This window comes from Thunnus thynnus, chromosome 14, assembly GCF_963924715.1.
Source record: "Thunnus thynnus chromosome 14, fThuThy2.1, whole genome shotgun sequence".
NCBI classification, from domain to species: domain Eukaryota; kingdom Metazoa; phylum Chordata; class Actinopteri; order Scombriformes; family Scombridae; genus Thunnus; species Thunnus thynnus.
The window spans coordinates 29505215-29521793 of record NC_089530.1 but is presented as its reverse complement, the minus strand read 5'-3'; the positions used below and the strand labels follow the sequence as shown (position 1 = coordinate 29521793).

Below are 16579 nucleotides of genomic sequence, written 5' to 3'. Positions count from 1 at the left end.
CTTAAACATTTAGCTGACCTCACCTTACTTTGATCAGATTAGCTGATTTAAAGTGACAAAAGTTGTAATAAATTGATTTTTATTCTATATGATTTCCATATAATTTGGGTAAAATGTCTGTTTTTTTATGTCATATAAAGAATCAACATTCTTATCTGTAGGATTTGTTTGCTGTTAACAGTAAAATTCAGTTCTAGCGTGTTCTACTCTAATCATCCACATGCTGCACCTGTATCTGAGCCTCCGAGTCCCTCAGCGAGATGCTGTGGGAGCTGATGGTGGATCCTGACCGTGGCCGTTTCTCCTGCCTGAGGACCTCTGGCCCTGCGCTGACTGAGTGCCTCAAGGGGGGGCCCTGCTGGTCCACCAGCTGCTGGGGCCTCTGCGGGGGCCTCTGTTGATCCACTGGGCCCCTCCTCTCCCCGACGCCTCCTCCTGCTGCCGCTGCCCGGGCCTGCTCCTTCATGAACAGGTTGACGTGGCTCTGCTGCGGCTGCTGCTGCTGCTGTTTCCTACGTTTGTACTCCATCATCAGTTTGCTGATGGTTTTATCTGTCGCAATGGTGTACAGTTTGTTCCCGGCGCTTTCCCACCATTCCTTTCTCCTTCCTGGTCCAGTGCTGCTGGGAACTGAGCTTCCTGTGATGCCGGAGTCTCTCCTCTCTCCTGTGCGGAAGTGGTGGGGCAGACTGCCAGTGCAGCTGTGAAGAGAGAGAAAATGATTGACTTGATTTGACAGGTGACTTTACAGACTGAGTATTTGAGCTGTGGGCCTATGAGCTGATTTTACATCAGTTCACTTGGTCCTAAACAAAAACAAAATAAATTCTCTTATACTCTATTTTTGGTTCACACCGACTTATCACAATGAAACCAAGAGTTGTAAACATGTGTTTCTTTCCTAAACAGGAGGAACACTTGGCGCAAGGTTGTTTTCATTAAAGAGCAGAGGTGCTCCTTGCTGATTTTGTGTCAGATTCCTGTCAAATACAGCAACCTCCATAGCACATAACCAAAAGGATTTTAGCACTGATGGAAGGTTGGAAAGTTTACTGTAGAGCAGGATGATGAAAAAGTTAATGTTGTTCATCATAAATTCCAGGAGTTATGTGATTCTACTCTCCGATCCAACCGGATCTTGGTTAAGAGGATGGATATAAGGTCAGAATATTTATATTATGATTGTTAACAGTCAACATAGTCTGTAGCATCCTAGCTAGCTGCTCTGCAGGATTATGCGTTCAAATGAGTCACTCTTGTGTGTTTGGCCTCAGTGTCACACTGGATCTGTTCAGCCACAGTGCTGCTGTGGATTCAGAAACGTTTTGAAATCACTTTTTGGCAGCACCTGGAAGTCGCTCAGTGTCCTGTTGATCACATTCTTCATATATGTCATGAATCGATTATAATTTTGTCATCCTGTTTTCCATGCTGTATTTCTGTAATCCCTCCTCTACTGCCCTCTCTGAGGGTTTCTTCCATTTTTTTCCCCTGTTAAAGGTATTTTTGGGAGTTTTTCCTTATTCAAAATCAATGGTCTAACTATAGAGGGTGTTGTATTGCTGTACAGATTGTAAAGCCCCCTGAGGCGAATCTGTGATTTGTGATATTGGGCGATACAAATAACAATGACTTGACTTGAGTTCAATACACAAACTCTGTGTTTCATGCACACAGATGAGAAAATAGACTAAAATCCTGCAGTTACCCATGTAAAGCGTGAGTCAAGCTGTGTGGATAAAAACTGAGACCTGTGTGTTTTGGCAGATACACGAGATGGAATGAACAACCAAAACAAAATTAATATTTACTTATATTCATAGTGAACAATTACACAAGCACTAGCTTGTTACATGGCAGGTGTAGGCAGCTGTATTTATCAAAATTAAAGAGCCTCATTTCCAATCAAATGGTTAACTGATGCGTCTTGTGTAGACGGGGTGTTACATTTCAGTCATGTATTCAGTTTGGAGACCGCTTGTGGATAAACACAATACATTTTCCTCATCTAACGTGTGTGATGAATAAAGCCGGACCTGTATCCTGGGCTGGGTGTGGGCGTGTCTCCTGGTGACGCTGTGCTGATATCCGCTGTCTGACACCTGGACCCGCCTTCCTCTGAAGGCGTTCCCCTCGCTGAAAGCCCGCCTGCTGACGTCGGGGTGGAAGTCTCGGACTGGAAGAGAGGCAGGAAGAAGACGTGATCTCCTCCTCCTCCTCCTGCTGCTGCTCCTGCTCTCAGCAGATGCGTCTCCTCCAGCGTGCTCTCCAGATCCCGGTGCATCTGGATGTAGCTGTTGCACAGATCCATGCACAGCTTGTAGAGGCGTTTCACCAGCCAGGCCCAGTCAGCGCTGCCCAGAGGCTGCACGCTGAGCGACGGGTTTGGGGCTCGCCACTGATGACGCTTTTCACGGCCGCGAGGGGGGCTGACCTGCCGGAGAGGACACGGAGTAAAGTGGATGATACATGAGGAATCCATCCTCCTTGTTATATTAGGAGGGGGAAAAGTTCAGGAATCCCTCTGAGGACTGTCCTCGTTAAAATGGAACAAACTAAAGAGGAAATGAATAATAGAAGAGGGGAAAAGCCAGGAGGACTAATCCACACAAATCTTTTATAGTTGTTTTTAAGCTGTCTCCTGTGGTGTTTCTGTGATGCATTTTAAGGTCACAAGTCAATCATGAATTTCTTGTTCTGCACCGTTTTCTTTGTGTGTTTAGCTATCACTGCTCATCATTACTACATGGTTCTTCTTCTTCATCCTCTTTTTATTTCAAATAAAAAGAGAAACAATGTTCAAACAAATTTGTGTCAAAGCTTTCTTTAACTGAGAATAAGTTGAATTTTGTTATTTAATCACATCTCATCAGCAACATATAAAAATATAATTTTTTATTTATGCGCATTTTATTACTGTAGAACAGAGGCTGTTTGTGTGTAAGTGTATCACCTGTGCTGTTTCTTCAAATATGTCTTCGTCCTCTGAGGAAGCAGAGCCGGGGTGAGAGGAGTCAGAGCTCCCCTCCTCTTCCTCATACAAGATCCGCTTCACCTGAATTGAATGAAAGGTAACAATAGGAAAGAGTTTTTTTTGATTGTGAATGAGCTGATGCATCCTCAAAGTGGTAGTTAAGATGTTGCTACATGGTTATCGCGACGTTGCTAGGTGGTTGCCAAGATGGGGCTATGTGATCGATTTATTAGGTGAATGAAGTGGTTGCTAAGATGTGCGGAATGATTGGGTAGAATGAAGAGAGAGTATTAGATAAAAATCTCAATAAATGAAATTATTATTTTTAATTAATTTTAATGTATTATTATTGCGATACATTTGTTGCAAACATATAAAAATACCTTCTCTTAACTTCTTTCATTAAACCTACCGAAAACACAAAAGCAGAAGTAAAAAAAACACAAGAACTAAACATTTATCAAATAAGAATCAGAAATAAAACTAGCAACTAAAAGCTGAAGATCACACAAGTTTGATGTCTTTTATCCTTATTAAGTTGTTATGGCTAATGTGTTAACATTAGAATCATAAGTCCAATATGCACTTTTCTGTTAGCTCTGCTTTGGTCTTCAAATTCTGAGAAACATCTCTGTCTCTTTAGGTTTTTCACTAAAAACAGCAGCCTGCTGGAAACAAGGTTGATGAGAGCACTGAAATGGAACCAAGTTGTGAGCTGTAAAAGTAAAACAATAAAGAAAAGACACTGTGAACAGAGTGAAAGGCTTTGCAGAGCTGATAGGAACTGTAGAGTCAGGTGATAATTCTGTGTGGATTTGTCACTACAAGTGATCCCTTATACCCCCCCAATTAAAGTAAAAGTGGAACTTATAACACAAAATGTCATTAAATGAAAAACTACTGAGAAGTTTTGCTGACTACCTGCTGTGCAGTCATGCTGTCGGCTTGGCTCAGTGTTGCACACAGCAGCGCCTGGAAGTACAAGTTGAAGCTCATGGCAGACTGACGGTAAAGGTTAGCCGCTCCGCAAACACCCGACACCTTCATCAGCAGGTACTTCAGGCCCGGCCGAGTGTCAAACTCTCGTGCTGTCCTGCAGAAGAAGAAGACACCAAAGAGCTGTGTGTAAAGAAGCCATCATGATTAGCAGGATCACAAATCCACACATCACTGCGTATATCATATATGACACACTGGTGCAGTAACCTGTAAGAGTCCAGCAGCAGATCCAGGATTATGGCTAAGTTAGTCATAGAGATGTAGCGTAGGAAGCCTGCAGATGGTCGGCTGGGGTCAGAGGTCACAGGCGTGACCTTCTCATGACCTTCAGGCTGCTTGACGAACTCCTCCAGCAGAATGTCGTAGAGGTTTTGGAGCAGGACCTGGTGGGACAGCAGGCTCACCACGATGGTCCGAAACGGGATCCTGCAGGATTTAGAAACCGGGACGACAGTCAAATCACAACCAGGTCATTCAGATTTTTATGATTATTCATATTTTAATAACTAAATGAATGAAAATATGTACAGAATGAATGACTGAGGCAGGGAAGAAGGGAAGCAAAGGGAGAAAGGAGGAGAGCAGGATCACACATGCCAGACATAAAGAATATCTGTTTCTGAGAAAGTAAACTCACAAAAGCAGATCCGTTAGTAATAAATGGATCTTTTATAACCCTTTAATTATAATTTTCTAACTCTTTTAAGAAAACATCATTGGATCGACATGTGGAATTACTTTTCTTTGTAAAGTGCTGTCTCATTGGGCTGTTTGTCACATGTCTGACTGTATGTGTACTGTATGCATGAATAAACACACAACCTGCTTTTCTAAAGAGGCATTTTGACGTGCTGACTTTTTTTTCTGGTTTAATCCCGAACCATTTGTTTGTCACAAAGCTCAGAGGATAATCTTTACAAAGGGAGCTCAAAAATGTTTAACAGAGTGAAAATTAAGTCTTTATTTTGTAGAACTATTGGTAAAATTTGCAGTATGTAGAACAGTACTGGAAGAACTCTTAGGGCCTCTTCCATTAAACTGATAAAGAAAGTTCACTTTCAAACAGACTAAAATATAGTTTTTTGGGTAAAAAGATAATTGATCCACTACTATTCATACTATTATTAACTGTTGATTTCTGTCACCTACTTGAACAGAACTACACAGTTGGTTTAACATTAAACACAGACTCTATACAGCGAACAACAGCGATCCAGAAGGAACATTTAAGCAGGACAAACATGTCAAAGCTACATTTCACTTGTCACATACACACACTCCACATTGTACACTGAGCAGTGTGTTGCACCGTCTCACCAAACAACACTCTGATTTTGCAGGAATGTGTATAGAGCTGCAAGATGTTTCATATTTTTATGGTTACTCTGACATGATTTTCCCGCAGTAAACACATCACAAAAGGCTGCGATGTCTGAACATCGTAATCCTTTGATCTCCCTCTGGCACACTTTGTTACAGTCGTGAGTAAGTCCAATCACCAGTGCAGTGTCTCAAAATAGCCCTTTAACAAAACTGTTATGAAACATGTCCAAAGATATTAAGACCAAATCAAATCTTATCATTGTTGAAAAAGGCAGAAATACATGCAACAAGTTAGCATTTGAGCTAACTCAACTCTTCAATGTAGCTGTTGTGTCTGCAGCTGCTCACTAAAGGGTTTTACTATGAAACAGCTGTGTTGAGTTAGCCTGGAATGCTAACTTATTGCTTATCATCACAACACATATCAAAGTCATAAAATACATTACTTTTATATATTCACTTTGTAACATATTTTCTCTGCATCTTGCAGCTCTACAGGTGAATGTTGTTAAATATGATGTCATTGAAATCAGCCTTACCCTATTTTCCTGTAAGCACAGCAGCAGAAAGACAAACAATAAAATGAGTTAATTTACTTGCATTTTTGCTTGAGATCATATTTTTTAATGTCTTGACATGAGATTGAATGTTGTCTTATTTCTTCTTCAGTTACTGAAAGAGGAAATATTTCTATGTCCCTTCTATACTTTTATTTTATTTCCATTTTAAAATAAGTCTTTAAAACTGTGGTAAACTGCCTCAGTGTCACTGTTAGGAAAAAACATGACAGACAACAGAAGCATCACATGTTGTCAGCAAATCTTGGCATGGAAGTAGGAAATAAGTTAGTGGTATAAGAAAGAAAAACATACCAGTATTTGAAATGTTTCACAGTCAGTTTTTCAAACACATTGTTTTAAAAATAAATTTACCTTGTGAAAAATAAAACACATGAACTCTTCTTCTCTTCCTGAAACTAATCTTATCGATCGATTAATCTAAAACTTGAAACTAAAAGTACATTTATTAAATCTTAAATAAATATTTCTTCTTCACATTTATAATAACGGTCAGAGTAAAATATAGTAAAATATTTGTCTATTTTTTTTAATGACTCAGCAATTGATTCCCTATATAATGCACTTAATAAGTCATATACAGTAATAAAAAGCAGTCAGAGTCAAATGGCCTTTAAACACACAACACTCACAAGCGCTGACAAACAACATTCACTGTTTGTGTTTATCTTGAAATCATCAGCAGAAGGAAAAAGGCCAGTAAGGAAATACCCACATGACTCTTGTTGGTTAGAGGTTTTGGTCAAGAGGGGGGGATGAGTTTTAGTTTAGGTGTGAAGTTGAATGAAACCATGAATTTATCATCACATGTGGACCAAACCATGCTTATGTGTGTGTGTATTTCTGTGTGTTCACCTTTTCTGAGTGTGTCCGTTTGACTGCTGGTCAGACGGCAGCTCGATAATGAGAACACAGGACTGAGCGTGCTCAAAGCCATCCTTGTTGTTGGGCGTCTTTGGAGAGCACTGGGTGTCCAACATGAAGACCTGGACCACAAAGAGGACACGTCAACAGGCTCCAAGGGGCCAACAGCAGTAGTAAGAATAAGATGACCTTTTAAGTCTAATCTAAAAGTTAATTTAGTAAATCTAAACTTGTATTCTAAAATCTTGACATTATATTCATAAGAAAGTTTGAGTTTATAGTAAATTATTTGGTTGTTTTTTTCAGCCTTGAATTTTTTGGGTTAGATTATATTATCTCTTTTAATTTGTCTTTTTATGTCCCTATAAAATGTCTGACTACTTCTAGTAGTAATATTATTCTTCATACTGCTGGGTGGGTAGTTTTTTGCATATTGAAGTTTTAGTTATACATTTAGGAAATCTTTATTTTTTTATTCTTCTCAATTAATATCTAAATTTATGATCTAGATCTTAAGTTGACCAGGATGTTCTCTTGAACAAAATCTCAACCTTTTTCAAGATGGCCTTGATCAAAACTGCATCATAATTATGTTACATGGACAGCAGAGCAATAAAAACACAAAATCGTACTATCATTTTACTTACTATCAAAACTGATTGATTTCATTTGCACAGCATTTTCTTTTTTAAAAAGAAGGGGAAAAAAGCTTCTTATTTTGCTTTATGGATACTGGATTTGACTATATAACCTGCTCTGCAACACATACAGTACACATACAGTAATACTGACCTGCTGAGCCATAGCTTTAATCCTCCAGTACTCTGCCTCAGCGGAGGGCGAATGGGACGGAGCAGCCACCTTCACCTCACAGGCGTCACCAGAAAAACTGTCTGAACCGCTATGAAAACATGCTAGAAGATTCTACAGAGAGAAAGAGAAAGAGCGCTTTGAATCATTTTAACTTTTAGTAGTGTCATTAATGTGTTTTACCAAAGTAAGAGAGCAATCAAAGCTGGAACCCACATTAGAACTGCTAGTTTTAGAAGAATATTGCTGCCATCAAGGTTAAGAGTGACGATAAACTAGTAAAATTAGATGGAGGATATTATCACACAGCAAAGATCTAATGGAAATTTAACAATTAAACGAGAGATAAGGTTCCTCTAAAATGTAACTACACATCAGGGAGATACCATGTGGAGACTGCACGAACTGTGATTTTTTTCAGCTTGAGCTGCTTGTCTCTCTGTCTCTGTTACACATTGTTCTTCTCACTCTTTATTCTTATTCCGTCTTCCATATGTATTTTGCCGTGTTTCAACTGCTGCATACTTTGTGCTATAAAAACCATTCAAACATCAATCTGTGCAGCTCATTCAGCAGATGTGTGCTTGTATTTTGTCTCAAATGTAACATGTTTCAGCGATTTTATATAATTTTTAAAACATTAAAATTTATAATGGCAGTCTATGGGACGAACCGTCCAAATGAGTTGGAACCTTGGTCACATTGACACTCAACTGCTCGGAAGTCCCTTATCCTACAGACGCCATTCAAACTGTAAAATGTTCACAAAACTTTGAACTTTCAAAGTTATCAGATTGTTGAGTGATATCTTTTGTAGTTTTTCAGCAATTTAAGCCCAAAGTCAGGGGTTTGGCAGACTTTTTCAGGTCTCACCAGTGTGTCGTGTGATCAGGCACAGTGAAGAGCACAGATATTTTTAGACCAGAATTTTTTTTCCGAACAGCTGTCACTTCCACAGTTTTAACTCCTCAAGCACATATCTTGCCTCGGTATGTTGCCACAAGCCTCCTCTCTCTCACAATGTAAATACTTTTCACATAGGACTTAAAGTTTTTGAGATCTGAACCTTAACTGATAGAGAGTCCCTGCCATGTTCTCATTGACTGCAATACAGTCTGCAGGATGTGTGTCTCCTCTCACTCCGGTTTCTTAAACTTACAGATTCTCTCTTCCTTCAAACACTTTTTACACATATTATTCATTCTCATGTTAAACTAGTCTTGCTTTCACTAATGATGTACAAATCTCTGGGCTTCAAGCTCTAGTTTGAGACAAATACATTTTCATCATCAAAATGGAGATTTTTGCCTTTCATTCCTGGAAATGTCTGTTGGCTCAGTGGTTTAGAACACTGTTCTCATGATCAGCTACCCCTTAGATGACAAGGTTGTGTGTTCAATACCTGCTCACTGCAGTGCCCCTCATAATATTGCTCTCATGTACAAAGTTGCTTCACATCTTTATCCTGTACCATAATTCAATTCCACTCTAGTTTACTGTAACATTATTACCTAAAATGTGAATTGATATGCTTGTTAAAGACATCTTTTCCTGTGCTACATAGCATGTCTGAGTAGTCCAGTGGTTTAAGCTCATGTCATTTCTGAATTCCTTTTAGATCCAAAGGTTGAGTTCGAGCCCTGCTTAAGGCAGAACTCAGTAGAGTTGAAAGATGAAGGAGTCCAGGTGATGTCAATCTGCTTAATGAGTTGAGCTGAGTTGAGCTGAGCTGAACTGAACTGCTTTTTTGTCAATTTCATGCAATTGACAGACTAAACACCAAAATCTGGCCTGGCATTGCTGTGTGACATGTTAGCTCAGTGCATAGCATGTCTGTCTTACAAACATGAGGGTGTAGGTTTAATTCCACCCATTGCTGATTTTAATCTTGGTAGATTTTTCAATAGTGTTCAGCTTCCAGTTATGCAATCTAAATTTGCTTTCAGCAATCACTAGTTCTTATTTTTCCATCTCCCGTACGTTTTTTGCCGCATTTCAACTGCTGTATACTTTGTGCTATAAAAACCATTCAACTGTCAATCTGTGCAGCTCATTCAGTAGATGTGTGCTTGTATTTTTCTGAAATGTAACATGTTTCAGCGATTTTATATAATTTTTTAAAACATTAAAATTTATAATGGCAGTCTATGGGACGAACCGTCCAAATGAGTTGGAACCTTGGTCACATTGACACTCAACTGCTCGGAAGTCCCTTATCCTACAGACGCCATTCGAACTTTAAAATGTTCACAAAACTTTGAATTTTCAAAGTTATCGGATTGTTTAGTGACATCTTTTATAATTTTTCAGCAATTTAAGCCCAAAGTCAGGGGTTTGGCAGACTTTTTCAGGTCTCACCAGTGTGTCATGTGATCAGGCACAGTGAAGAGCACAGATATTTTTAGACCAGAATTTTTTTTCCGAACAGCTGTCACTTCCACAGTTTTAACTCCTCAAGCACATATCTTGCCTCGGTATGTCGCCACAAGCCTCCTCTCTCTCACAATGTAAATACTTTTCACATAGGACTTAAAGTTTTTGAGATCTGAACCTTAACTGATAGAGAGTCCCTGCCATGTTCTCATTGACTGCAATACAGTCTGCAGGATGTGTGTCTCCTCTCACTCCGGTTTCTTAAACTTACAGATTCTCTCTTCCTTCAAACACTTTTTACACATATCATTCATTCTCATGTTAAACTAGTCTTGCTTTCACTAATGATGTACAAATCTCTGGGCTTCAAGTTATAGTTTGAGAAATATCCATTTTAATCATCAAAATGGAGATTTTTTCCTCTCATTTTTGTGAATGTCTGTTGGCTCAGTGGTTTAGAACACTGTTCTCATGATCAGCTTCACCTTAGATGACAAGGTTGTGTGTTCAATACCTGCTCACTGCAGTGCTCCTCATAATATTGCTCTCATGTACAAAGTTGCTTCACATCTTCTATCATGTACCATAAGTCAATTCCTCTAAAATGTGGATTGATATGCTTGTTGAATACAACTTTTCGTGAGTTATAGAGTATGTCTGCATAGTCCAGTGGTTTAAGCTCATGTCATATCTGAACTCCATTTAGATCCAAAGGTTGTGAGTTCAAGCCCTGCTTATGGCAGAACTATGTAGAGTTGAAGGAGTCCAGGTGCTGTCAATCTGCTTAATGAGCTGAACTCCTTTTTTGTCAATTTGATGCAATGGACAGACTAAACAGCAGAGTCTGGCCTGGCATTGCTGTCTGATTTGTTAGCTCAGTGCATAGCATGTCTGTCTTACAAACATGAGGGTGTAGGTTCAATTCCACCCATTGCTGATTTTAATCTTGGTAGATTTTTCAATAGTGTTCAGCCTCCAGTTATGCAATCTAAATTCACTTTCAGAAATCACACGTAATTTCTACAGAAATTGCATCTTCTAGTTTAATTTTCACCTCTTTAAACCTGCATTAACTGATTTTTTGGCAGCTTGTTGTGGCAGCGGTAACAAGTAGTGAACACAAATCATCAGCTTTTAAGTTGATATGCTGAACTTGTTAGTAAACAGTTGCTTATTTCCACATCCAGCAGTTACGGAGCAACATTATCATTCATTTGGAGTCGTGTTTCTGTCCACTTGGTGGATGTAAGTCCAATATTCACTCTCTTTTAGCTCTGTTTTTACTCTCTACCAACTCCTGAGGGAAATATCTGGCTCTTTAGCTGCTAAATGCTCCACTATGTTCACCAGCTAGTCTACAGCACATTACACACTGTCATTTGATATATTGTTATTATTAAAAGTATAGATTATAGCCACTTTAAAAAGGTACACATGCTGTGTGTTTGCAAATAGTGAAAGCTGCTGAATCCAGCAACTACATGAAACAAATGTATCTTTCCACCCAGATGTACGCTACATATGATATACTGTGCTTTAATACAGTGTACTGTATATACAGATGTATATATCGGATGTGACCTGATTGCACTGCCTATAAAAAAAATCAGCTTTTCTATAAATCCAGTCAAAGGTCGTGTGTTAATGTGTTTGAAAGCATAAGCTACATGTTTAAGGATTGGCGTCTGTATATTGCTGGCTCAAGTACTGCTTGTGTCCTACAAACACTGAGTTGTTTTTATTTTAGCGAAGAATTCTCAACATTTTGGCTTTTTAAATATTATTACCATCAATTTACTTACAACCTGACTGAAAGAAGAGGAGATGAGTTCAACTGTAAAGCAGGACATCTCTGAAGAAGAGCACACATGATCAACCAAAAACAAATATATATATCTGGGCTTAACCTTCTCTGTCCCATGACTGCATTTTCACATCCAGAAATTAGAGAGTAGTCATATTGTCACATGACTTTAAGGAACTACTATTATATTCTATTTTCAAGAACGTGGAGGGCAACTGCAAATGTATTATAAAAATAATGACACGATTTTTACTCAAAATGTATCAAAGAAAGATAAACAGTTTAATAAATCTCCAATGACCCCATATGCATATAAAACAACCCTGCTTCAAAACGTGAAAAACTCATAAATACAGGTAATTTTCAACAAACTGTAGAGAAAATAAATAATTGCAAAATGCTACCCAATCCCATTTTACTTTTAGAATAATGCAATATCATTTACGTATCTATGTAAATGTAAATTATGGAAAAACTGCCTCTCATACAGATCAACATGTAAATGCAGCTGTAACTTTCTGTAACATGCCAAAGGCTAACAGAGCTCTTATATAAAACACCCATGAGACCTAAATAAATACAATGTGCCACATAAAACAATAACTTTACCCCAGACATGCGACACAGTCACAAAAGCTGTTACATAAACAAAATTACAGCTTGTGAGTCGACGTGGATAAGAGCATGTTAAGCTATATGTTGAGATGTTTTATATTAAACTGAGAACAGAGTTTTAAGCCTTAAAAACTCCCAGATGCACCATAGAGATGAACACAAGAGTGTTTATGTGCACTGCTGTCTTGTAATCGCCTTTTTCTTATATGCAAGTTTACCATAAACTGCTTCATCGAGAACAAAAGAGAAGAGATAGGTTTAAAAGAAGAAAGTGCAACATATTTGATCATTTTCACTTGATGCATTAATGCAAAACATTTAACTTTCACAAGCAGTTGTAACTTTATGAGATGAAATATCTCTATAACTATTGGATGGATCGTCATGTACAGACATTCATGTTCTCCAGAGGATGAATCCTAATGACTTTAGTGACTCCCTGACTTTTCCTCTAGCGCCACCGTGAGGTTGACATTTGTCGATTTAATCAGTCAGAATCTTGCACACATAAAGAAAATAAAAGTGCAAATGAGCAAAAGTCATTTGGTGTCTGTTAAACTCCTGAAATCATATTTTCTGGAAACAAAGAAAATCTGTCAGTGGCAGTAAGATCCTCCTCCTCCTCATCATCATCATCTCTATCAAAAAACACACACACACACACACACACACACACACAGATGTGGCTCTAAGCTGTAAAGCTGCTTAGCTGCAGTCAGTCAGGCAGCTGCCACAGAATCGCAGGAACAGACAACGTCCACTGATAAAATGGCCTGGCGATGTCACCTCTAGTGAACACACACACACACACACACGCATGCATGCACACACAGCAATGGTTAGCAGTTGCCGACTTGTGTAGCTGAAATGGAACAGCAGGGGTTGGATTCCCGCTGAGGCTGTACCTGCTAAATCTGTGATCACAGCCCTGAAACATCACATTCACACAGCGGGAACCATCATTAACAAATTAACACAAGCTTGTTCATTTCTCACATATCTGAGGAGGCTGGAAAACTGTCTCATATAAGCACAAATATCCAACTTCTGAAGATCACCCACCAGCAACAATTGTTTCCTTTCTTTAATGATTTTGCTTCATTCAGCTTTTTTTGGACATTTTTTAAAAATAATGTCAATCAACAAAACCCAACTACTTTCTGAACTCCTTACCTCATACAGTCAGTTACAAACTTTTCAAACTTGAAACAAGTCACCACACTTTGAAGTTTAGCACTTTAGTTCAGATTTTAAACTTTTTGAGAGATCACAGCAAGTTTTCTGACTTTAGAGTTCAAACAGGTGACACTGCCTGTCAAAAGGACTCTCACTGATTTATTTTCTGCACACTCTGCGCTATTACTTTGAAGTTATACAGCAACAAAATATGAAAAAAAACATTCAAATAGTTTTTGCAAGGGAACAGTACCGCATACAGAGACATTTTTATACAACTGTTTGTTGTCAGTAAGGCTGAGAATTGAACCTCACTACTTTTTGGTGCTGACTGAAATCAGTCCATAGCACAGAACATTGAAATCTTTATCATACTGACATACAAACTTAGGTATCATATCAGATGTAGTATTTTTAAAATAAAAAAAAAAAAGACCAAGCTTTAGTCACCTGACTTGGGTTTACAAAAGACATTAAAGCTTTAAAGCAGCATTTATGTCTTTCTCCTCCCAATTCAATCAGTTTAATCAACAGATGAGAGATGGAACAGAATAAAACCCGACACAGTGAGGAGACAAACTGGTGTTGCTCAGAGCAGCAGGACTCTGTCGGTGTGTGTGTGTGTGTGTGTGTGAGGTTACCTGGGGTTATCGAGCTTAATGTGTGAGTGTCAGCATGTTGACAGTATTAACAGCAAAGGCTTTTAGATTACTTCTGTCCTCACCAGAAGCTTCAGATTGGGGGATGGATTATGTGGTTTACTACAGTGGACTGGAGTGTGTGTGAGAGAGTTTCTATATGTGTATATTTGTTCATTTTGCTATCTATATTTTTCCACTGTCTGCTTACATGTTAGCTGTTGACATGTGACATGAGCTTGTAGAATATGCCATTTTATGTTTAAATACGAATCTGAGGCTGCACGCAACTGCTTGTGTGTGTGAGTGTGAGTGTGTGTGAGTGTGAGTGTGTGTGTACCTTGACAGGCTCTAATGTAGCAGAGAAAGCGTCCTGCAGAGCGCAACAGGCCAACCTCCACATTTCTTCTGTAAACACCGGACCAACCGTCACCAACACATACCTGCAGAGTGACATAGAGAACAGTAGAAAAAAGTAGAAAACAGCGGTTGTCAGACAAAAACCTTTGTAACCTTTTTAATGGGTGGTCACAGGAGGAAATAGAGTATTTGCGAGGACTATTTTTAGCGTTGGATAAATCCTCATATGGTATTTTTGGCAGCAGGATGGTGTACATGGGATTGAGTCAAAATAAAATCCGTGTGTCATGTCACATGTCACCCAGTGCAGTGATGCGGCTCATTGACGTGTTTTTAATAGTTTTTGGACAACAGAGGTCAACGACACAGAGGAATAAAAATATCAGGCTTCGGATACACAGATAATACTTGTTAGTAGAATCAAATCATTATTGTTAAAATTTGGAAACCATAACAGAATTTAATTCTTCTCAGAATTTGCCCCCAGAATCCCAGACTTCTCGTACCTTTTCAAAAGAAAGAAACATCTCAAATGTGAGCTGAATGATTTGTTGGATATTGAGAGAAAGATTCCTCAATTCACTATGTCTCCACATGGCTTTCACACTGATGAATAACTGCCAACTCCCAAAGAGAGAGAGTGTGTATGTGTGTGTGTGTGTGTGCGTGTGTCACCTGATGCAGGAGCAACCCACTCTGGAGATGGTCTCTGCAGGTTCAGACACACAGGCCACCAGTAGCTTGAACAGATCCTTCAACATCAGGTTGATCAAAGACTCATAACCGATATCTGCGAGGAGGGGGAAGGCGGGAACACACACACACACACACACACACACACACACAGAGCAACAAGCACATGCAACAGAGATGGAGCGGCCACAATTTAATTTGAGTAGAGAGGACAGTGGAACAACAATAAGCCATCAGTCATGCTCTACTTCACCCTGATGCATGATTAAACATTGTACACGAGACAAACTATAACCTCAATAATCATCATCTTTACACAACTAGCGTTGCAACCTCTGGAAACCACAGCGTCCTTAAGCAGGACGTCGACCCACTGACACCTGTTCCAGGTACGAAAGTCAACAAATGTGTGGAAAATGATGACTAAGATGATGTGAAATTATTCCTTCATCTGTCTTTTTACACCTGTATGAGACATGCTATTGTTAAAATATCTATATATTAGTTGTACACTACCGTCTCTCACCTGAATGTATGAAACTGTTGACGTGCTCCACCACCAGCTCGCAGCACAGACCAATGGCGTGTTTGAAGTTGGCTGCCGCCACATCCCAGTAGGAGTGGTCGCCATGGCTACGCTGCAGCCACAGTGACATCACAGGAAGCAGCAGCTGGATGACGGAGAAGATGGCGAACCCTGGACCTGGATGAAGAGACACAGTTAGACTGTATGTGTGTGTGTGTGCTCATTTAGACAAAGTGTAGTCATTTTTATAGAAAGTTTCCCCGCTGCACTGTTATAAAAATGGGGAACTGTGTAAAAAAAAAAACACATTTTGAGTCCTATTCAAGTATGAATGTAGTAGCGTGTGTGTTACCTGGTACGGTGGTGACCTCTCTGAGCAGAGTGAAAAGCAGATCCAGAGTTGGAGGTTGATGTTGGCGAGGACAGTTTGAAACTGCTGCTGTCAGCTGCTCCAGCAACAAAATCCACACCTGGATCAGACCTGCAGGACAGAATTTAAATATGGGTTAAAGAGAGACTAGAGAGGAGATCAGAGAAGATAAAAAAGGAGACAGACAGCAAATAATTGATGTGGATTGAAGAGGAGAGAAAGAAAAGGGAAGGAAAAGAGACAAAGTCAGTCATTTGTCTTCACCGGTGTCATCATCAAACTCCTGCAGGACACAGTCCATCCCGTCCTCGCTGCTGATTGAGCGTTCCTGCGATCTCATTGGTAAGCTGGCGAGCCGTGCCCCAAGGAACACCGGCTTGGATGGCATCTTGTAGATCTTAGCCAGCAGCTGTCATTCAGTCAAGAAGACAAAAGAAATACTTTAGTCTGGGGAAAAATCTTCTGATAAACAGGAT

The 16579-nt window shown here is 39.4% G+C and overlaps 1 protein-coding gene across 1 annotated transcript in view; it reads right to left on the bottom strand.

The window, feature by feature from the left end:
- arfgef3 (ARFGEF family member 3) overlaps positions 1 to 16579 on the bottom strand; it is a 66681-nt gene that overhangs the window by 9618 nt on the left and 40484 nt on the right. Inside the window, exons 29-40 of the mRNA XM_067610862.1 lie at positions 16368 to 16512; positions 16086 to 16214; positions 15734 to 15910; positions 15190 to 15304; positions 14495 to 14597; positions 7531 to 7662; positions 6730 to 6860; positions 4181 to 4399; positions 3896 to 4067; positions 2954 to 3055; positions 2037 to 2434; positions 230 to 701 (exon numbers count right to left, since the gene is read on the bottom strand). Of these exons, the coding sequence (XP_067466963.1) occupies positions 230 to 701; positions 2037 to 2434; positions 2954 to 3055; positions 3896 to 4067; positions 4181 to 4399; positions 6730 to 6860; positions 7531 to 7662; positions 14495 to 14597; positions 15190 to 15304; positions 15734 to 15910; positions 16086 to 16214; positions 16368 to 16512 (2295 nt within the window). The remainder of the gene's footprint in view (positions 1 to 229; positions 702 to 2036; positions 2435 to 2953; positions 3056 to 3895; positions 4068 to 4180; positions 4400 to 6729; positions 6861 to 7530; positions 7663 to 14494; positions 14598 to 15189; positions 15305 to 15733; positions 15911 to 16085; positions 16215 to 16367; positions 16513 to 16579) is intronic.